At 46.0% G+C, this 22,630-nt stretch overlaps 1 protein-coding gene across 3 annotated transcripts in view; it reads right to left on the bottom strand.

Annotated features, from left to right (window-relative positions):
* Positions 1-9,061: 9,061 nt before the first annotated feature.
* PROSER1 (proline and serine rich 1) overlaps positions 9,062-22,630 on the bottom strand; it is a 30,849-nt gene continuing 17,280 nt past the window's right edge. For all 3 annotated transcript variants that reach the window (XM_037800219.1, XM_037800218.1, XM_037800217.1), the window contains 6 exons: positions 21,116-21,194; positions 20,423-20,518; positions 16,229-16,273; positions 11,622-13,398; positions 10,996-11,146; positions 9,062-10,452 (listed from right to left, as the gene is read on the bottom strand). In XM_037800219.1, the coding sequence (XP_037656147.1) occupies positions 10,330-10,452; positions 10,996-11,146; positions 11,622-13,398; positions 16,229-16,273; positions 20,423-20,518; positions 21,116-21,194 (2,271 nt within the window). In that variant the 3' untranslated portion in view covers positions 9,062-10,329. The remainder of the gene's footprint in view (positions 10,453-10,995; positions 11,147-11,621; positions 13,399-16,228; positions 16,274-20,422; positions 20,519-21,115; positions 21,195-22,630) is intronic.

Here is a 22,630-nt window from a genome sequence, read left to right as displayed (position 1 = left end):
AAAGCCCAAGACCTCTATCATCTGGGTTTATCACAGAAAAGGTGTGCTGACCCCTGGCTCACTATCAATCCCGTGAGGAGCTCCTGCTCTGCTGTTGTTAAACGTGTACTCGCAGCACTTGAACACTGCAGGTACACAGTGCTCGGAAGCGTTCGGTGACTGCACAACGAAGTGAGGAACAATCTGCTCACACGTGGCGGAGCTCCTTCCCAACTCTGGAGCTCAGGCTCCTCTCCAAGGCTCCTTCTTGCATCACGCCACCCGATTCAAGGACAATCTTGAGCTTCTTCTATCAATGAAAGCACCAATTTCCCGATTTTCTGATGTTTTCATTTCTCTCACATCAATAACTCAAGCAGTGTTTTGTTTTACGTTGTGTAAAATAGCACATCACAGCCTGTGAGGGCTTTGCCAGCCTGGAGGCCAAAGAAGACACAGGGCATTTTCTGACACATGAACCTGTCTTCGGGGCTTGCTTCCAGGCCGGGAGGTCGCTGTAGAGATCACGACGGCTCTCCCTCGCCGGGTGGGAGCTGCACTTGCAAAGGTTGACCACGCAACTGAAGAGGCCACTGAGCCAGTTCTAAGGGTTTAAGACAAAGACGCTCCTGAGGTGGGGGAGCACAAGCCGGGGGACAGGGCCCTGTGACGGGGGGAGGGGGCGTGTGTGCAGGGAGAGGAGGACCACAGGATGGGGCTCTGTAGACAACCGCAAGAGTGATAACATTTTAGGGAGTCAGGAAGCGGGTAAAGTAGACTAACACTTGAAAGCGGGAGGCCCAGGGACAGAGATGAAGGCTTATTCAAATCTGGGTCAAGACTTGACATTTACATCTTGCTCCTTTGTGAGACCAAGAGTTTCTCACCTCCTGCCCACTTCCCATTTTAAAGTTACACTTTAGGGTTAATTTACCATTTTCTCTCTACTGGTTTAAAGATGAGAGGTTAAACATCAGCTGCCAGGTCACGCAGACTGCTTTGCTCGGGTCAGGGGCTGCTTCACGACACAAGGCAAGCTTTGAACTTCCCACAGTCATCTTGCCTCACCATCTCGTTCCATGCTGCTGGCACTTCATCTTAGAAAACTTCCCAGATTGTGGGTTACTTCTGCTGACTACTTGATTATCTTAATTGCCTTCCCCACAACCTTAGATGACAGTAATCACCATGTCTGCTCTCCACAGTTTGTAATTATGAGTTAATACTGAATAATAGAACTTTGGGGTAGGGGCTGGGAACCAGAAACAGAATAACACACACACACACACACAGCCAGGGCCTTGCTGCTTTGGAAAGTTTTCCTCTGCCTTTTTCTGACACATATTTGTTTTTGGTTTGGTATTGCTATAACCAGGGGCATGTGGGTGACAAATCAAGCTCTGTCTCGAAGTGCCTGGCTGTACCAAGAACCATTTGGGTAGCGGTGGGCAAGAGATTCAAGCTCTTTGTGTGTCATTTTTCTAACGTGTAAAAATGGAGATAATGGTAGCTACCAATTGTTATTTGAGAACAATACAGAATCTGTACGTGTAAAATATTCAGACTGGTGGCTGACATGAATAAATAGCAACTATCGTTGCCACAAACAGTAGTTGGGCTATATTTTTCAGGACTCAGTTATCCTCTCACTAAAATGGGTATGTTAGGTTGGTTTTCACAATTTCTCTTTTCCCCGTGTTTCAAGTGAACAGAAGAGTGACTGGCGACTGATTAGGTGTGTCAAGACACCCATCCCCTCGTCTTTCCTACTTCTAATGCTGCTCCAGTTTGCTACAAATATGAAAATAAAACAAAACAAAACAAACAAAACAGGCCCATTCTGGTCCCAGACTGCCAATTCATAGATGCCCTTCTGCTTCTTCCTGGCCTCTCCTTTATCACCGTGCCTTTGCCACTTGACCCCCATTTCTCATGGCACACGTGGTCTTAACCCGGGAAAGAAAGCCCCTTTCCCTCTGATTCAACGGCTCCCCACGGCAATGCCGCAAAGTGTTTTGGAAGTGCTAATTTAGCTTATTTCTGAACACGCTTTCCCCTTAATATTGGCCAAATACCACCGCAGCCAGCGGGTTCAAAACAACATCAGAGTAATTGTTCCCTGGTGGCCGCCGAGCGCCTGGAGGTGCGGCTGCTTGCTGCAAATACATCCCCTTGGAAGATGACTAAGCAACTGTTTTCTTCTTCCTGCAAAATGTTCCAAATAGCTCAGCCTAGAAAGCAAGAATGGTTTCAACAAGTGGTGAACACCCGAGACAAGCTGTCCCTGACTTGGGGCTCGGGAAATGAATGAAAGTTTCCTGTCTCTAAAAAATAAACTCTCGGGCCAGATGCCGGGTCCTCACCTGGGGGCCGCATGAGCGGGAGCCCCTCACCTCCATGGTGGGGAGCCCGAGAACGGCCGAGGGGGTTTGGGCGAAGCCTCTTCAGTGTGACTCTACAATAAACGCCTGTTCCAGGGAAAGTCCTGTGAGAGGGCAGCTGTTTGTAAAGCCCTAATTCTAGCCCCACTCTGGACACACAGGACATCTGTCTCTAAATATACACATTTGCTTTTCCCTGAACGTTCATCTCGGAGCATAATGCACCCCTCTCCGTCCCCAAAACAATCCCTTCAGGCCCTGGCCCCGTCCCTCTCCCAAGCGTCCCACTGCAGACACACTCTTGGGGCAGACAGCACCCACCAGCATTTCTTCTTTTCTTGTTTTTATTGTGGTAACATAGAAACAACATGAAATCTCCCATTTTAACCACTTTCAAGTACACAATTCAGTGACATGAATTGCAATCACGTTGTGCTTGCATCACCACCATCACCATTATCAAAACTCTTCCAACACTCCAGACATAAACTCTGCATCCATCAGCAGTGATCCCCCACCACCCGCCCACGCTGACTCCTGGGAACCTGTAATCTTCCCGTCTCCATGAATTTACGTATGCTGGTTACCTCACACAAGCGAAATCATACACTGTCCTTTTGTGTCTGGATTATTTCACTCAGCATGATGTCAGCAGGTTTCATCCATGTTGTCACATGCAACAGGACTTCATTCCTTTTTATGACTGAATGACATCCCTTCATATGTACACACCACATTTTGTTTACCTGTTCATCGGGTGATGGACACTTGGGTTACTTCTACCTTTCGGCCGTTGTGAATAAGGCCGCTACGAACTTGGTGTGCAAAAATCTGTTTGAGTTCCTGCTGTCAATTCTTTTTCAACCATCATTTCTTGCTAAGTTGCACACACATATTCCTTAAGGTTTGCTACTCCCATAGGAAAATGTTCTCTTTTCTTTTTCCTGATTTCATAAACTTTTCTCCAATATACATCATCTATTCTATTTTATTCCTTCTGGTTTTACCAATTCTTGAATTCCAGCATCTTGAAATAACAAATTCAATCCCCAGATCTGTGAGGACCTTAACAAACTCTCAAAACTGCAATTCTAGCCTAGACCTCTCTCCAGAATAATTCATATTTTCCAACATAGCTGAATAAATACCTCTACCTGGATTTCTCTATAACCCACTGTGGTGGCTTGGAGTTACATGTCCCAGAAAAACATGTTCTTAATCTTCATCTACACCTGTTGGGGTGAACCCATTGTAAACAAGACCTTTGGATGAGGTGACTTCAATTAAGGTGTGGACCAGCTGACTCAGCCTGGGTCTCCATCCACCACTGGAGGCCTTACAGAGAAGGCCAGAGAGAGAGGCCACGGGGAGCAGCCAGAACCTGGATGTCTACAGAACCCAGAAGAGAAAGAAGACGCCACTATGTGATCAAAAAGCCAGGGACCCCCAAAGACTGCCAGCCAGAACACCATGAGCCAATAAATTCCTGTTGTGAAGACAGCCATTGTATGGCATTTATTTTAGCAGCCAGGAAACTAAAATAGCCACCACCCCAATTCAACACCCTGTCCATTAGAAAGCAATCTATTAAGACATTTTTAGTATGGAAATTAAATGATACCTGTTAAGTAATATACACAACGTATCTCTATGTCTATATACATTATATATAAAACGAGCTCCATGGCCACCACCCAACCTGAGCTAAAACAACAGCAATCCCACGAGGCTGCTTTTACTCAGCCTGCCCCTCCCCCACCTCCCCTTAACCACAACCCAGAATTTCCTTTATTATTCTCTTGCTTTGAAAATATAGTTTTTAATCATATATGCATGTATCTCTAAATAACATATTATTTAGCTTTATTTGCTTTTGAGTATACAAAAATACCCATGTATTCTGTGATTTCTTTACGACTCCACAATTGTACTTCTCAGCATCATCTGTGTTTTTGCACAAAGCTGTCTGTTCCTGGTGCTATTTAATAAACACATCATACCGTAAATAGACTACAGATTTACTTGGATCATTTTCACTTTTTTTTTTTTTTTTGCCATTACAAACATGCTGCCATGCATATGCACACATGCCCTGATGCACATCTGTAAGAGCTCCCCCAGGCCCAAGAACCGAGGGTGCACGTCAGGAAGCACGCTGGATGTTCCCGCTCAGCTCTACAAACTGTTACGAACAACAGTGCAAACTGTTTTCCAAAGGGGTTTGCACCAACTTAACCTCTCACTAGTGGTGTAAGAACATTCCCTTTGTTCCACATTCCTGATATTGTTCAACCTTTCAGTATCTGGCAATCTAGCGGGCATAAAGTACTATTTTATTTAGCTTTCCCTTACTTTTAAGGAGGCTGAGCAACTTTCATATGACTATTAACAATCCATGTTTTCTCCTTCATGAATTGCACAAGTGCCTTTTGCTTATGATTTTTTTGTGGGGGGGAGAGAGGCTTTTTCTTATTGATTTGTAGTCCTTATATATACTTGAACTAATCCTTCGGCACTTCTGTGTGTCGCAAATATCTTCTTCCAGTATATACTCCTCCAGTTTCATCTTTTTATGATATTTTTGATAATATATGAAATTTCACATTCAATGTTTGGTTTGCATTGTTAAAAGCTCCTTCCCTTCCTAAGGTCTCAAAGAGATCCTCCTACATTTTTTTTCAAAAGTAACTTTTCTTTTGGATTTGTCTTTAACCCACCCAGAGTTGCATTTTGTGCATGGCGTGGTGTGGTGTAGTGTAGCGACTCCATTTTGATATTCTTCCATATCATCACAGCACCGCATAGGCCAGTGTCTTAACTGAGCTGTCTTGCCAGCTGTATTGTCATTTCCATATAGGCATGGTGTACATAGTTTCTCTATCGCACTCACCAAAAACTAGATAATCCCCAATTAATACTGCACCATCTTGGCTTCTGTGGCTCTATAACATCTTATTATTTGGTAGCACAGGCCCCCCCGGCTCATTCATCTTCTGAAGTGTTTTGGCTATTCTTCATGCCATGTGGTATTCCACATAAATTTTAGAAGAAGCTTGTAAAACTCACTGAAAACTCTGCTGGGATTTTGATTGGACTCGCATTGAATTCAGAGATTGTTAAAGATTTGACGTTTTAAGGATATCTATTATTATAACCATGATCTTTGAGCATCTCTCCACTTACTTAGGTTTTCTTTAATGCTTTTCATGAAGATTTTTTGTTAAATCTCCATATAGTTGTCACTCATCTTTTGCTAGACTTATCCCTAGGTAACATGTCATTATGTGTTGTTTTATTAAACACATTGCTGATGTTTGAAATGGCAAATGACTTTTGAATATTGATTGTGTCTGAAAATCTAGTAATTTGTCACTTTGAATAGCAACTGCTTTATATCTTTCTTTCCAATCCTTATATCTTTTATTTTTGTTTCGTACCTTACAATGTCTAGTGCAATGTCAAACAGCAGTGATTACATTTTCCTTGATTGATCCCATTTTAAAGGGATGTTTCTAACATTTCATAATCAAGAATGATGTGCTCTATCGGTACTTTTATAGATCTCCTTTACCTAACAAAGTTTCCTATTTTCTCTAGTTTGCTTAGTTTCTTTTTAAACCATTATTTGTGGCTGAATTTTATCAAATGCTTTTTCTGTATCTGTTAATGTGATTTCATGTTTAGATTTCCTGTCATTTTACCTTCGCATCCCTGATACAACTCCAACTTGAATATAATAACTCATGTTGTTGTTTTAAAATAAATGCTGGTCCAATGTGGCTAAAAATCCTGTTCATAATGTTACCCCATGTTCATGAGTAAGGCTGACTTGTATTTTTTCCTATTCATGAAATCCTTGTTTGGGTGCTGGCGCCAGGGTCACACTGGTCCGCTGACTGCACCGGGCAGGGTTTCCTCGTCTGCTCTCTCGTTAGAGTCTGCGCACCCGTGGGATGATCCACCCGCAACGCCCGGTGGAACGCGCCTGTGAGGACCGCTGGGTCTGCTGCTTCCTGGCACCATCAGTCCACTTATAAGTACATGATTACGAATCACAGGAAAGTGCAGCCAATGTCTTACCATGTGCTTCATTTTTCTTCCACTTTTTTTTCTTGCCTTATTTTGGATTTCTTTTTTCCTCATTCCATTTTTCTCTCTTTACTGATTAGGAGTCATAAACACCAATTATTTATAGCTCTTACCATGAAATTTTACCAGGCATATTAAAATTTAATACTTAAGCAGCATTATACCTAACGCCCCTCCTGAACACAAAGGCCTTGGGGATACAAGTTGTGATACCCCTCCTGCCTCACGTGCTAATGTTGTTCAACAGTTTATCTTTTTCAAACTAACCAAACAAGGAATTGTTTACCAATATGTTGTGTCACCTTTGGAAAAAAAAAAAAAAAAAGGCTCATTAAATGTGTTGGAAAAAAGTCTTTTCTAATCTTCTATGACATACCAACTATATTTTATAAACAGACCAAACTTATCTGGCAAATCAAGTGGTGAGGCTTTAAATTAAGGTTAATCAAACATATGAATTAACAGCTTTTGTAAACTACCTACTCTCCCCTAAAAACAATCAAAATAAAAATAATATGCTGTAAACTAAATTATGCTAAACAGTAATTTCATGTTTAAGGTCTCAGAAGACACTAACAGACGGTGACCAAGTCAGGTATCAGGGCCAACACTTAATATTCAGTAACGAAGTGAAGCGAACGTTAGAAAAAAAACAGATTCTAGCAATAACTGCTACCAATTAATAGTTTTTCTTCCAGACTAGAAGGTGGTGAGTAAGTGGGCACCGCTGGTAGTTCACTCACCTGTGATCACAGAGCGCATCCACTGCCAGGACACACCACCCGCAACCTGGCCTGAGACCCTGGGTCCCACACCAGGCACCGAGCGAGCTGACGTCCGAGGTGTCCCCGCCCGTCCCTGCACTCAAGGATGACTGCTCTAACACACCAGGCTTAGCAGGAGGCCAAAAAACAGTGCCAGAAGGAAATAAATGCTAAATTATCTTCAAAATGGATTCCAATGAAAACTAGGGTAGAAGAAGTGGATTGTATTGAACTTATTTTAAGTGCAATTCTTGACTCCTTGTCCTCCTTCATGTTTAGTGTCTTAGTCGATATTTCCACAGCACAGAAAACTTTTACATAACTCAATTATCAAACCACCAGGTGCATGTGCCGGACCCAGGGTGCACTTATGTACAGGCACACATGCACACAGATGGAAATACACATCTCTCAAAACCAGGCTTCCGAAACGTGTTTGACTACGGCCTTCGATCACTCCACTCCAATTCACACCTTGACCCAGTGTGATCCGGCTCCTGCACCCTCAGCTGGAACCGCCCTCGTCAGGGACCAGCTGGCCGGAAAGGCCCTTCCCCTCCACGCTCCCGTCCCAGCGCTGAGCCCGTGGGGTGGACGTCGGCTCTCCCTCCACACTGTCCCAGCGCTGAGCCCGTGGGGTGGACGTCGGCTCTCCCTCCTCCAGGGTCTCTCTGGGCCCTCCTTGCCCCGCACCTGCCCAGGCCGTACTGCCCACCTTCCACGGCTCCACCCTCGAGTCTTGCCCTGGCCAGTGCACTAATCCATGGCTGCAATGACCAACTTTGAACTGACTCCCAAATTACTTCCGGCACATTTCTCCAGAGCCCCACAACTGCATATTCACCTACCACTCCCCTCTTTGAAGCCCTACAGGAAACCTAAATATCCTATCCACAACCAAACTAGACTTTTCCCCCAAAAGAGCTCCTCCTTTTGAATTCCCTATTCCTATAAATGACACTGTCCTTCACCCAAGCCAGAAACTGGCCTTATCAATTTAATCATCTCCAAAATCTCTGAAATGCTTTTTGGATTTCTGGACTAACCACCGGTTCACTCCCATCAGTCTGTCCTCCACGGCAGCCCACATGCCTTTTGCTACGTGTTTTCCAGCATGGCTCACGCTGTAAGGCCTTCCTTAGGACCCTCTCTGGCTCCATTCAAGCTATACACTCCATTCTGCCATTATACAAGCACGCTGCTGTGCTTCCCCATCACTTTCCGCCTTTATTGAGGATGGTAGCTCTTACTTGTCCTTTAAGACTGAGGTCACGGGAAACTTCTCGATTCTCCCAGGCAGTAAGGGGCTGCCCCTGCCCTCCCACGTGTCCCCAGAGCACCTGGCAGCACAAGCAGCCTAGAACATACTGAGTGCTCAGCCCAAACCTGCCACTAGCTCCCTGCATGAACCTGCATCCTGGCTTCCTGAGCTAGCTAACGAGGTCACCAGTACCCACCTCACAGGGTGGCTGTGACGGAGACGTACACAATTGGTCCCCAGCAAAGCTGCAAACACTCCAAAAACGTTCTCTACACGCCCATACAAATCTCTAAGTGCCCAATAAGTGCAAGATGCCAGAAGTACATCTAACAGAGGAACAGGATCCAAGGGGCTCACAGCATGATAGACCTCACAGGGGCTTCACACTGTATAGACGACGCATTCAAGAAACGCTTTCTGAACGAACAGTCAACACACACAAGCAACACAATATAATCTTAGGAAAGGACTGTGAGTGCAGGCTTGAAAAGGAATAAACGATAACTTCAGCAACCGGCTTTGGAGCAACTATGTAGTTACATTCTGTGTTTGAAAATGTTTGTTAAGTCAAACATCAGCCTGTCTGTTTAAAGGCTAGTTATAATATTACTTTCACATAAGAGATTATTTAAAGGAATCAGCAATCAGTAATATCAATTCAGTTTCATGTCAATTTGTACTAACAATGTTCTACGTATTAGCTCCAGCACATATAAAAAAGCAAAAAGCTTATCCATGCATTTAATGAAACACTTATGAAATATTTCATATCCATAGTTTATTTTAAAAAATTATTAAAAACTAATCACACAGGAATATTATCCTTAAAAAGTTTGTTCCCCAGGTTGAAGGAAAATACATTAGCAACATCTTCCAGATGCCATCTTTATAAAAGTAAAACTTCTAGATGCTGAAATGCACTACAGTAGATCCTACTGTTTACACTTTTAATCACAGGATTGGATATCATTCTCCTTACTTCCCCCCAAATGTGGCAGAGTTATTATTCTTAAATAAACAACATTCAATGTTTCACCACCACAGATCCTTAAACAGGAGCAAATTTACCGACAGTGAGCTGCCTCTGTCAGGCGTGACATGATCAGTGTGAAATTTAGTGTCCGACTTTAAGTACAAACAGAAACACTATATCCCACGATTGTAAACACTCGCCCACGCTTCCAGAGTGCAGAGTTGTGGAAGTGGCCCGAGTCAGTGAACTGCTGCTCACTCACCTGGACACTGCTGAGGTGAAGAGACAAGGTCTGAAGGCAAAGCCTCAACCTTCCCTTTTATTCCCGTAAGAAAGCAGTTCTGGATATGTATTTTAGTCAGAAACACCTGAAAGTCATTCTAAAGACTACATTAAGCACCGTTTTCACTTACCTGAAATATACTGGGTTAAATTCAGCAGTACAAGTGTGATCATTAGTATCAGAAATTAAAAATCAGTGTGGTCTCGAGCCCCCTCGGTGGCCCAAGCCGCCCCAGTGTCCGAGGCACACCTGACTTCCGCCAGTGACGCCACACAGATTTAAGGCTGTATTCGGCTAGAAAGGATTCTGTCTCCTCCATACTATTCCTTCTATGTCAATCACATACATCATTCAAAACTTCATAGGATGGGAGGTGAGATGTCCTCAAGCCCTTTTTAAATACTATTCCCCATAGCATTTACTGTCAGTTTATTTACATAGGAGCGTTCACATCAAAAACTGTTTTTAAAAACCTAACTGTAACTTTTGAATTCTCATAGTGACTTCCCCAGAGCACCCGACTCTCCTCTTCTGACCATTTCCATGCCAGGCCGCTCGCTGCAGCCTCAGTCCTTGACTTGAACAAGATGAAAACACGTTCACTGCCACCCGCTCTGGGAGAGGCCTGGCTGCAGAGAAAATGGGGTTCCTGGCGCTGAAGGGTAACTAGGAAACCCGTCAGGCTGGGCTGGATAGCTTTCCAGAGCCGAGGCAGAATGAACCTACGACAAACAAGAACACGCAGTTTAGCAAGCGCCAAAGTCACCAGTCGGCCCTGCTCTAGACTGCGCCACACCAGGTACTGGGGACAGGAAAGAATGAGCAAACACTGGGGCAAGACCAAGTTCACTCAGGGTCTTGCAACTTGGAAACACTCAAACTTAACTTTAGTGCAGGAGGACATGGAAATGTCTTTAAAACATATGCTACTCTTTAAGAGAAAAGCCAAGAGGTTTTCTAGGGGTGGATTGCTTTAACGGTCGATTATTTCAGCTTAAATTGTAGATGACGAGTTAAAATGTAACTGTCACAGATAAAGATGCCACTTTATTAAGTAAAATCTCCAAATTGGGATTTTAAATTCTTAAAGCAGGAGAAACAAGTCATGAAGATGACTTGATTCAACAACTTCTGTGACCCTTTTGAGAGAAGACGGCGGTGCTGGTGACTTGGGGGAGCAATCCGCCATCTCCAGACAGCAGGGGAAAGCTACCTCCTTGCCGGGCTCACACACGTCACACCGATGGGCGCCTGGCCATGCCCACCTGCTGGAACGACGAGGGCTGGGCTGCCGCACTGCGCTGGAACTCCGGCAGAGATGACTGCGAGGGGCTCTGGGAAAAGCCGGGGATGCCCGGGAGGGACAGAAGGCCTGGGAACACGGAGCCGCCTGCAGCCTGGAGTCCCGACGACAAACTGCAAACAGGGACCGGGGAACACGTCAGAATGACGGCCAGATGTAAAAGCTACAGCTGCTAAGTTTGACAATACTACCCTCAGCTGTAAAAAAAATTAAAAATCTTAGAATTTCTCCATTGGAAGGACCTTTGAAAGCAATCTAAGTCAACTACTCACTAAGGGAAATTTACATTTTATTTATACAGTATACTTTTCCGAACTCAGTAAATCAGTGTTTTACACATAATATTTTGCTGTTTTATAATCAAGTTAAATTACCAAATACAAATCCTTAAATGACGTGAGCAGGCACTGACATTTTGCATGTTTACCTTAACATAGCTGAATGGCCATAAGCTCTGAAGCTTCAGCCCAGAAAAAAGAACAATAATTTAGCACCACCAAATAGCCAGATTTTGACTTTAATTTGAATTATTATAAACCCCAACCAAGGTGAAGAACGATTTTGGCCTTTTGCAAAAAGTACACATACCCGGCTTGAGCGACAAGAGCGGAGTTGAAGTTGGAACTGAACGCCGACGCAAACCCTGGGAGGACTGGAGCTGGGGACGAGACAGCTGCGGTGACAGGCAGGGGCGCGGCGGCAGCCGTGCAGGGGGCCTGCAGCCCCGGGAAGGAAGGGAGGGCAGGGGCGGTGCTGGGGGTGCTAGAGACGGAGAAGCTGGGGTAGGAGGAGTTCGAAGGAGGCAGTGGTCCTTGCGTGACCGAGAAAAGTGAGGGGACAGCAGTGGACAAATTGAGGGGAAAAGGCGCTGCCGAGACCGGCACTGACGCCGACAAGCCAGAGAGGGCGGCGGCCGTGGAGCTAGGGTGAGGGGCCAGTGTGGACACGATGGTGGGTGATGAGGTGGCCGCCAAGGCCCCGGCAAAAGACACTGATGGGCTGAGGGACGGGCTGCCAGCTAGAGGGAAACTGCTGGTCAAAGCCGTGAACTGGGGGAGAGCTGCAAACACTGGCGCAAGGGGGGTGCCGGGGCCGTGTGCCGGGAGGGAGATAGAGGAGAGTGGGTTGGAGCCACTCAAGGGGGCGCTCAAACCGGGGAGCCCCGACAACGCAGGGTTAAGGCAAGCAGGTAGGGTGATGGGCCCCGAGGCAGGGGTGTAGGTGCGGCCCAGGGCCCCTGGCAGCCCCAAGGCGGGAGAGGGTGCAGCCGAGTGGGATGGGCCCCTGAAGGCCGAGGGAGTGGGGCTTGTGGGCTCGGCTTTGACCCTAACAGTGCCAGTCATGACCATGGGGGTGGCCGGGGTGTGCAGGCCTGAGCTGCCTGGGCGGGGGCCCCGCAAGGGGGTGGCCAAGGAGCCGCCGCTCACGGGCACTGCCGCTGAGGAGGACATGGGCGCTACCAACGGGGACTGCGCGGGCGCAGCAGGCGGAGTGGGTGCCGCACTGGTGGCAGGGGGCAGGGAGCCTGGCAGCGCAGCCAGTCCTGGCGTGGGGGGCCGCTGCGGGGCGCAGCACGTGGTGGGGGCCAGCGCCGGGGGGTCCGAGCGCAGGTGGGCAAGGGCCGACAATGCGGCCAGCCCGCTCGTGACGGTGGAGGGCAGAGCCGACGAGCTGATGAGGCGGGTGTCGCTGGAGGCCAGGAAGCCTTTCAGGGCAGACAGGAGGGAAGTGCTCAGGCCAAGGGCACCAGGGGCAGAGCCAGCGGCAAGGGCAGCAGGGGCCGGGGCGGCTGCCCCTTGGGAAGCTAAGGGCAAGGGGAGCGCTGCAAAAACCGATGACAACGAAGCAGAACTGGGGTTGCTGGTAGGCACAGCAGTCGAGGTGGTAGAGAAGGGGAGGCCGGTGGAAGGGGCAGTGGTGAGCGCAAACGTCTCACTGGCAGCAGGAGCGGCCCGAGGTGCTGGTGTGGCCTCAGGGGCTGGGGTGGGGGCAGTGGGGCCTGGCGGTGGGACCAGGCCAGGAAAAAACAAAGGAGCAGGAGTGGCTGCTGTGCCAAGGGCAGAAGCAGCAGGGGTGGCCGGCAGGGAGGGCATTCTGGTGGCGGCTAGGTTCGGTGCTGGTGACTGTGGTGCTAGTGCAGCTGAGCCCAGCCCTGGGAGCATGGGGATGACAGGACTGGGCAAGTTGGCCCCCGAAGCGGCCACAGGAGCTGGTGCAGTCAGATGGCTGAGGGCCCTGGCTGGGGGCGCGGGAGGGGTGGGAGCCGCCACAGTGGCGGCCGCCAGAGCCGCTGCAGGAGCTGCTGTCAGAGCCGCTGGGTTGGGAGCATGGGGAGAGAAGAGCTGACTGGCCGGGGTGGGAAAAGCTGTGGGAAGAGACAAGAGGCAAACTTGCTGAACATCAACACTCAAACTCAGAAGCAAGGCATAAAAACATGTAATATTTACCAAATGTCAAAGAAAACCAACACTGCTCACCACAGACCATCGACTACTGCACGATATAAAGAGCCAATCCCTGGCCCCCCATCTTTGCCACACAGATCCAGTTCCTTTCCAGGCCCTGCTCACAAGAGCCCCCGAAAAGTGAGGGAGCCAGAGAAGCCAGCAAATAAATTTCCCTTTCATATTTTTCCACTTTTAAAAAAAATCCAGTAACTTACTCTGAACCATGACCCTGTTGGTGCCCTGACCTCACCTTCAGCTCTCCCATGCCACCCACCCAGAGGAGTGCCATGTGCCCCGTCTCCAAGCACCCAGGCCCCCACCCCCTTGGGCACACCAGGCTGTGAGAGGTTGGGGTATGCACCCTAGAAGAAAAAACAAGTTCTTAAGCTTAACCCATTCCTGTTGGTGTGAACCCATTGTAAATAGGACCTTTGGAAGATGTTATTTTTAGTTAGGTGTGGCCAGCTGAACCAGGTAGGGTTTTAATTCTATTACGGGAGTCTCTGATATACAAAGTGAGAAGAAGCCAGAAATCAAGGGCAGCCAGAGGAGGACAGAGGAGATGCCAACACCTGCATGGCCATGAGAGAGAAAAGCCCAGGATCAGGGACACTGGCAGCAGCCCCAGAGCACCAACGTCTTTGGAGAGAAAGCATCACCTGGCTAACAACTCTGACTTTGAACTCTTCCTAGCCCCAAGCCATCACATGGATTCATGATCACAGGTGGGAACTGAAGACATAGGCCCTCTGCGATCCTAGCCCGTCCTACAATCCTTTCCAAAAATGTTCCAGATCTTTGCTCCATGGTGTCTGTCCACCCGCATCTGCTCAGGCCAAGTCCACACCACACTAACCCCAGGCTTTATGGCTTGTCCTGGGAGCTCCTTTAAGAACAGAGTGTGTCTCATCTTTAGCACCTCTGCACCTGGCACAGCGCACAGCACCTGTGCATTTAGTTGAGTGTTTCTGCTCTGAATACATCAGGACTGCCTCAAACCAGAGCCCTTAAGCCCACCACCTGATCAGCTCCACACATGGGCAGCAGCATTTTGGGACCAGTGGGTCTCCCTGAAGGAATGCAGGGAATGGCTGCCTCTGCCCACCTTGTTGGCACCAGATGGAAAGTGTGAGGCAGGCAATCAGTGCCCTGAAGACGGCCGCCCAGTGCTCAGGTGTTGGCAGGGAACATTCCTTTTGCACACTCAGGGACTCAGGCTTAAGTTTTTAAATCTATACACAATTAAGACACGTGCCATAAGGAAGCTGCCAGGGCCAGTGAAGTAACGTGCAGTGCTCATCATGGCGGGGGAGGGCAACGGGAAAAGAACGAGGCGGACGGCACATCAGCGACGCACCTGTCCTCAGTGGAGGCCCACGGGCACCACGCGGCACTGAGCAAAAGCTGCGCTTGTTACTGAGGAGAAAGACAGCAGGAATGAGAACGGACACGTCCTAATATGGGAACATCTAAACTCATCTAAACCATACTGATGCTGGAAAAAGTGATGCGGTTTCAGGAAAAGAGCACCAGCCATCATTTAAAATTGGTGTGCAGAGGAGCATGGATGTGCACTTTTGCATTTAATTTTGTTTTGTAGTTTTATAAGAACTACAAGCATAAGGAATATACACATAGTTTTGAGTTTATAAATAAATGTACCAAAATATTGTCTAAGTCAACATTGATTGGGAAAATTAACTATCTTATTTAATGACATGCCAAAGATCACGTGGCCAATGACAGATCTCAAGGAAAATCCAAGCTATCCTAGAATGTTCTCTATCACAGTCTCTGCTTGAAATCTTTTTAGGAAATAAAGCAAAAGCCATGCAGCAGCAATTAGAGTGGCCACAGCTAAAAATGAAGCAATACAAAAATAAACCACAAAATCCCTCAACGCCACACCATGACAACACACATCATTTCCCTGTAATCTCAATCGGCTATGGCCATAAAATACACCTATGCTGAGGGCTGTGTGCACATCAGCTCACTTGCCCTCAGGCACCTCTGCAACCTGGGACGCGGCTTCCGAGAGGGGGAGCAAAATCCAAGCCCAGGACCGTCAGACCCATGTCCTCAGCCATACACCAGTTTTCTCTATTTCTGTTTCTTAATGTGGCTCAAAAAAGGGAAACCCAAATCAGGTTAAGCAAACACAGCCCAGGAAAACAAAGCCGGCCACCCCTACCCATGTACTTGGACGTGCGCGGCTCTCAAATACACATCTGCCCCGTGGCCGAGCACAAAGGCGGCGGCGGCCTCTCCCGTCCAGCAGGTGGAGCCCGGCGCCTGCAGCAGGGAGCCCTGGGACCGGACCGGACCGCTGGGCGGGGAGAGCCGCAGGCGCAGCACTGCTGCCCCCTGGAGGCCGGCGGCCCCGCGGCCCCACTTCTCACCCCCTGCTCCTCTCTACTGCGGCTGCGCTGCTCCAGACACCAGCTGAGATAACTCCTAAAAGGAGGATCTGACACAGCGTTTGCCAAAAGACTTCCTACTGTCCTAAGTGTTTATATCCAGACTTACCTGAGAAACAAGGCTCCCAGTGTAAGTGGACTCAGGCCGCTCTGTGAGCAACACAAGAGCATTCTGCGTCATGTGCATAAAACCCATCACTAATAAGCTACTTTTAGCAAGTACTAATTAGTTAGATTCTTTAACAGGAAGTTTGGCCAAAGTGTCAAGATTCTGAAGACACTCGGCCACGCCAACATCAGTTCTCTCTGGGTCCGACTTGGTACTTACTTTGACTCTGTGTGGGTTTTGACTGATTGGAAAGGTCCTCATTTTCTATGTAAAAATAGAGAAATAAAAGTTGATTGCAAGCTTTAACCAAATTATTCACCATAATAATCAGAAATTAGGATTAAAAAAAATTCAGGACATAAATATGTACACAAACTGTGTTAGGAAAGAAAGTATGCATGTAGAAAAAGAAAAGAAACACAGAAAACTCACAGGAGTAACTGGGAACTGTACGGAGATCACGATAGGGTTAGGAGCCCCTGCTACTCCCACCCCTCCCCGTAATTACTCAGGCGTTAAATAAACATTACTATTTTACAGACACTCTAAAGGCACTTTCTGTAAAGAGGACGACCATGGGAAATCTAATAAATGCAAGAACACTTTAAGGAGAAAAAAAGAACAGATGAAAAGGCAACAATTAAAGGAATAATAAAAACAAAAGTTACCTAAGCTTAAAAGGCAAATTTTCATATCAAAAGGGCTTAATGGAAAAAGTAATGATACGATAAAAACCTAGATATCCTGGTGAAATTTCTGAACTCCAAGGAAAAAGACATTTCTAAATTCTAAAGATAAGGGTTTCTCTGTAAGCTTCCAGAAATAGACCAAGTTTCTAATAAAGAAGATTAATTAGAATTGGGTTCTTATCTATAACTCTTAAACAGGTGCCTTTTTTGAAGAAATTACTTAAAGACATTTTCTACCAAAAGAAAATAAGAACTATTATAACAGGGAATCAAAGAACAGAAAACAAAGCAATAAGCCATGAGCTCAGAGGAAAGCTTAAAGAAAAACCAAACAGCCAGAAGCAAAAATGTATAGTATTTGAACAAAACCCACAAACTGATGAAAAAGGAGAAGGAGTACGGAAGTAAAATGGTGGAGCACAGAATAGCTTTTTAGTTTCTGTATACTGATAACCATTAAAAATGAAGGTAATCACTAACAAAATTAAAGAATGAATTTCTAATTTTAGAGTAGGGGTAAGGAGAAAACATTGTTAAAAAATAAGAGGGCAATTAGATCAATCTAATAAGCAAAAGGAAGGAAGAGGAAAAACTGGGATAAAAGAAAAATGAACATAAAAATAAAATGGAAGAATAAGAACAAATGTGTAATTTTTACAATTCTTGGTAATTCCTATCAAAAGTCTCTCCAACTGGTTTGATTCTTTAACCAGGAACTCTGGCCAAAACATCAAGCTATATATAATTTACAAACTAACCAACCTATCAATCAGCCAAATAGAACTATAAAATAAAATAATGAAAATAAAGGTATTAGGAAAACATTCTGTGTAGAATGAAAACAAAAAGGAGTTAGGACAATATTAGTATCAGATGGGGCTTGGAAAAAGGGAAATTTTTATCAATAGAAGGAGTACAACTCAGCTGATGTTATTTTATACCTAGAAAACCTGACACTTTACATTGCACTAATGGGCTCAGAGAGATGGAGGTGGAGATGGAGAATGCTGAGTTCCTTCTAAAGTGGTAAAGTACAAAGCTAAAATGGTGACTCAACATCAACGTGTAGGAACAGATGGAAACACGGAAAGAGAAACTGTTCATTTACCTTTAGGGGGTACGGGTTGGTGAAAGCACCTGATGTGCGTACTGGTTTTAGAGATGAAAAGAATATTGTCTAAAACAGTTCGGTTGTTGAACTTTTCTTTAAATAGAAAGCCAGTGACTGGTAAGAAGTTTCACTGTGGCTAATTTACAATTCAATAAAACAAATCTTTTTGAATTTTCCTTGTTATGACGTGAGTTAAAACAAACCAAAAGGAAAAAAATCACTAACTTTTCTCTATTTTAATAATATGCATGCAAAAATGAAATAGTCCATATATAACAGTAACAAAAACAAAAACAAACCTCTAAAATCCCTAGAGATAAACTTAAGGTATAGAACCTATATGAAGAGAATGAAAAAATCTTTTTGAAAGATGTACAATAAGCCCTGGGGAAGAAAACACTCCCATCTGCCTTGATATGAAAGATATTATTGGATGGTAAGACAATGTCATAAAAGTGTTAATTCTCCCCAAAATTACTATATAACTCTATATACATAAAGCCTACTTATTTTTAATCACATAATGATCTCAAAATCATTAAAGATCTCAAAATCTTATGTTCCAAAAACATAAGAAAAATATGAAAAAATAGTGAGGAAGGAGCATGCCCTATCAAGTATCAAGACATACAATAAATCTGCTCATCAAACCAAAATGGGACAATCATAATATAAAAGAACTAGACTGACAGAATAAAGAACCCGGAATTAGATTTGTGCCTGTGTGTGTGTGTGAGAGAGAGAGAGAAAGAGAAGACGTAATGTAATGTGTGTATGTGTGAAAGAGACAGAGTGAAGACGTAATGCAAGAGGACTGTGGTATTTCAAATCAGAGGGGAAACTGGGTTAGTTAATTGGTGGTATCAGCAGGGCTAGCCATTTGGAAAAACGATTTAAGATAAACCTGTATTCTACCCCTCTGTGAAAACAAATTCCAGACAGAGCAGGGATCGCACAAGTCCTGGACCACCTGGTTTGTTCACAGCCTCTATATGTCCACACCACGAGCAAAGACAAGAAATAGAACGATAGATTTGGAGAAAAAATGTTTGCAGTTCTCAACAGTCAGAGTACGCAGCTACAAAGAGAACACATCTTGGCTAATGAAAAAGAATTTATTAAAAGTTATTAAGTTAGAGTCTCTGGGAAGGCCAGAACAAAAGAAATTAAGTCCACACATATGAAATGAACTGAAAGTGGATTTAAAAGCTACACTTTAAACAAGAAACACTATGAAAGTAATTAGAGAGCACTCCAGGTATTTTCATACTGTTGGGATAGGGAGAGGTTTAATAAACAAGACAAAACTCAGAAGAGTCAAACAGTGACTGATCTAAATAAAAACTGAACCTGTATGAAAGATGCACACATGAAAATCTAAGCTAAATTAGCATATCAGTTAGGCAAAAATCAAGCCTGATAAAACCCCGGGCTGAAAGGGTGTGAAGAAACTGCACAGTCACCTGCTTTCAGTGGCAGAAGGGTAAGTGGTACACCCTTTTTGGAGAAGTCTGGCAACCCAGGACACCTCTTACAAGCCCTTCTCCGTGACGAGAGGAGTTTACCCAACTGGTGACACTCCTAAGTCCACCCTCCTTCACAGCTTAACATTCGGCTGTCAAAGTTCCCTGCTCAGGAGACACGGCTGCTCACTCTACAACTTGCCCATGGTCATACCTGTGGGCCAAGGCCACCCCCCTGGGCCTTCATGTCACTAAAAGCCAATGGGAAACAAGCAAGCCAACAGGCAGCAGGGCCCAGGTGGCTGCAGGCCAGACCCCACGCCTCCGAGCCTCTGCCCAGCCCCTGGCCCCACCCCCATCACCCACCACCCCAGCCCCTCTGCCCTCCAGTCCTACGCTGACTCAGGGCACCTCAACACAGGCAGGGGGCAGAAGGCTCTGGGCACGCTCCAACGTGGCAGTTAGCAGACAGCTTTGCAAACATGCCGGTACGATGATCCCTTCTGTTTCTACCAGGCTCCTGACTCTCATCTAGGGAATCGGAGTCTTCAGATGTGCCCCCCTCCCTGTCGCATGTCATTCTTCACAGATCATCACCAGTCCTCCCTTTAATTCAATGAAATGGCTGCGGCCAACAAGCCTCCGTGGGAGACCACGCCAGCAGCTCACACTTCTCTTTGTGGGGCTGGTCTGGGTGCCGCTCCCAGGGGTTCCCGTGGCTCTGTCCTCAACCTCGAGTAAAGCACTACCCATTCCCTCTTATCTCACAGAACCTAGATGTTTGCTGTAAACTACATCCTGATTCCTGAAAAATTAAACTCTGAAGAAAAGTGTGAGCAGAATTGATGAAACAGAGTTACTGAAATTGCCTATCTCTCCTTAGGTGTATTTCTCACTAGCCTGCAAACTCTGTAAGGAGGGATTCAGCCTGTCCCTCAACATATGGCACCTGGCAGGGAATCCACCCTAGTTGACTGTGAACAACGAGCACTGCCTACATTATCACTGTGCAAACAGGCGTCCACCAAGCTCACCACAGGCCCAACGCTACGAAGGACTGCGAGGACCCATCTCCAAGGGGTCCCCTCCAAGGGGACCTCTGTGCATGAGTAGTTATTCACCGCTGACAACCCAGAGTAGATGCCCTTACCTGCTCCTGCCGGGCTTGGGGGGTACGCAGGTGGGGCGGGTGCACCCGGAGCGATGGCACTGGCTAGCGGCACCAACCCCGCGTTGTTGTAAGCACCTAGAGTACAAACAGGACAGAAAAAGGGTGCCCTTCAGCATGGCTCAGTGGCCAGGAGCTCCAATGGGACTAACGCAGTGCTCCAATTTATTTCCAAAACCATTACATAAAATGGAAGTTTGGGTCAAGGTTAGGTAAAAGTCACTTAGCAAAAACATCCCTTGACAATATCCCATGAAAATTACGTGACATTAGAGAACCAGGGGTTCAGCTCTCCCACTGAATGCCCATCTCAGGCACAAATACGCTGAGCGGCATGGTGGGAGAACCTGCCACATTCAAACTTCTCGTCTTTTCAGTCGCGCACATACACTTGACTTTTTCTACGCTACATAAGTGCATCAATGAAGCTTCCGAATTCAACAGCAACTACCACAAAGATGTTCAAAGCAAAAATCAATAATAATAACCAATCATTAAGAATACTTTATAGTTAATTTATCAAAAGGAAACTGTCGTGGGCCAGGGCAGCCAGCTGTGTGCAACACTAAACTCATTGCTGACTGTTTTCTAAGGCTCCAGCTCTCCCTAGTACATACACCAGCCTTTGCTTCCAACTCAGTAAACAAGAAGGTAAAAAGTAAAAGAACTCCTTACTTGGTGCAATAGTTGCGTGTGGCCGGCAAGGGGGTATCGGATATGGAACAGGCTTATGTGGGTTGTATGTAGAAGGCGGCTAGATGACAGAAGAAAATATTCCAGTTAGAAGACAATCAAGTAAGCTGTCTCCTGGCAAAACAAAACACAAAACTTACCTTCCAAAATATTTAGTCCTAGTCGGTAAAAAATGTCCCAGGATATCAAATGCTAGGGACTAACACATAGCACAAATGAGGAAATTTCCCCGATTTCTTTGTTTAATAAATGTGGCTGCTGTTAAATTCCAAAGGTTGGTCTTGTCCAAGATGGTGGTAAAGGTATTTATTTTTCATTTCAGTATTAAATCATCACCAATGAAGGGTGAGAGCATAACCTCAGCAGCAACCAATCCAAGAATTCCTATCTATGTAACGACAACAAATTCGCTGGTTTTTGGAATCTCGAGTACCCAAGAACATCCCCTGGCAACAGCCTCCTAAATCCTCTGGTAGGAATTCACCGTCTTCCCCACCCTCTTTTCTCCTTTTGGACAAATAAAGCATCATTTGCTTTAGCATTCAGCATTTTGATAACTCTAAGAGAATGTAGATTTGGAATTAGGAATTCAATATTCTAACCTTTTTGGCTTTTGAAATCCGTAAGTCCACAATTTTTCATGTTATAGGTCAACGAATTGGTCTTGAGACGCTGAGTTACCTGGCTCTAAGCCACAGGCAGCTCCTCACGCCCGAGGAGAGGACAGGGCGGGAAAGGGAGCCGCTGGTGGTGGGGGCCCAAACCCTCGTTGGCTCCCTGAGGGGCGGCCCTGGCTGAGACACACGTCTGTGACCACTTTGCTATCAACAATCGCCACGGAGTTGTCCTCATGTGTCTGGGCAGGGAGCACAATCCACAGGAGCTGTCCACTGCCGATTCCACAGGCAAGCATTATAACCGCTCCCTTCACAGAGGCTCCGTGCTAGTTTCACTAATTCCACTCAGTTCAGCCAAGCCAGAAGCCTAGTTAAAGTGAACTTGCCACGCTGCCTACCTTCAACTACACAGATGAATGTGGCTGGAGGAAAAAATAAACAATTTGACTGGTCTCACTTTAAAATCAAACGCATGATCTCAGATGGGTCCTTACCACAGATGATCCATCCTACTATATTTCAGACCATTCAGTCTCCCTCGGCGATGGCAAAGTTCATGTGCTAACTTGACTGGGTCATGGTGTCCAGTTGTCTGGTCTAGCAAGCACTGGCCTGAATGTTACTGTGAGGGTACTTCACAGATGGACCTGCATCTATAGTCAGGTGATTACATCTATGATTAATAGAGGCGCTTTCTTTAAGCAGTGAAGAAGTCTCCTCACCCTATCAGTTAGCAATCTTAAAGCCAGAACTTAGGATTTCAGAAGTCAGAAAGAACTCCCGCCTCTGCTTCAGCCAGCCTGCTTCTCCTGGGGAATTCAGTATCACCTTTATTGGAGTTTCCAGCTTGTAGTCTGCCCTACAAAATGTGGACTTGCCC

The sequence above is a fragment of the Choloepus didactylus genome, chromosome 12 (genome assembly GCF_015220235.1).
Source record: "Choloepus didactylus isolate mChoDid1 chromosome 12, mChoDid1.pri, whole genome shotgun sequence".
Taxonomy (NCBI): domain Eukaryota; kingdom Metazoa; phylum Chordata; class Mammalia; order Pilosa; family Megalonychidae; genus Choloepus; species Choloepus didactylus.
The sequence above is the reverse complement of the archived record's forward strand: the minus strand, read 5'-3'. Positions and strand labels throughout refer to the sequence as shown.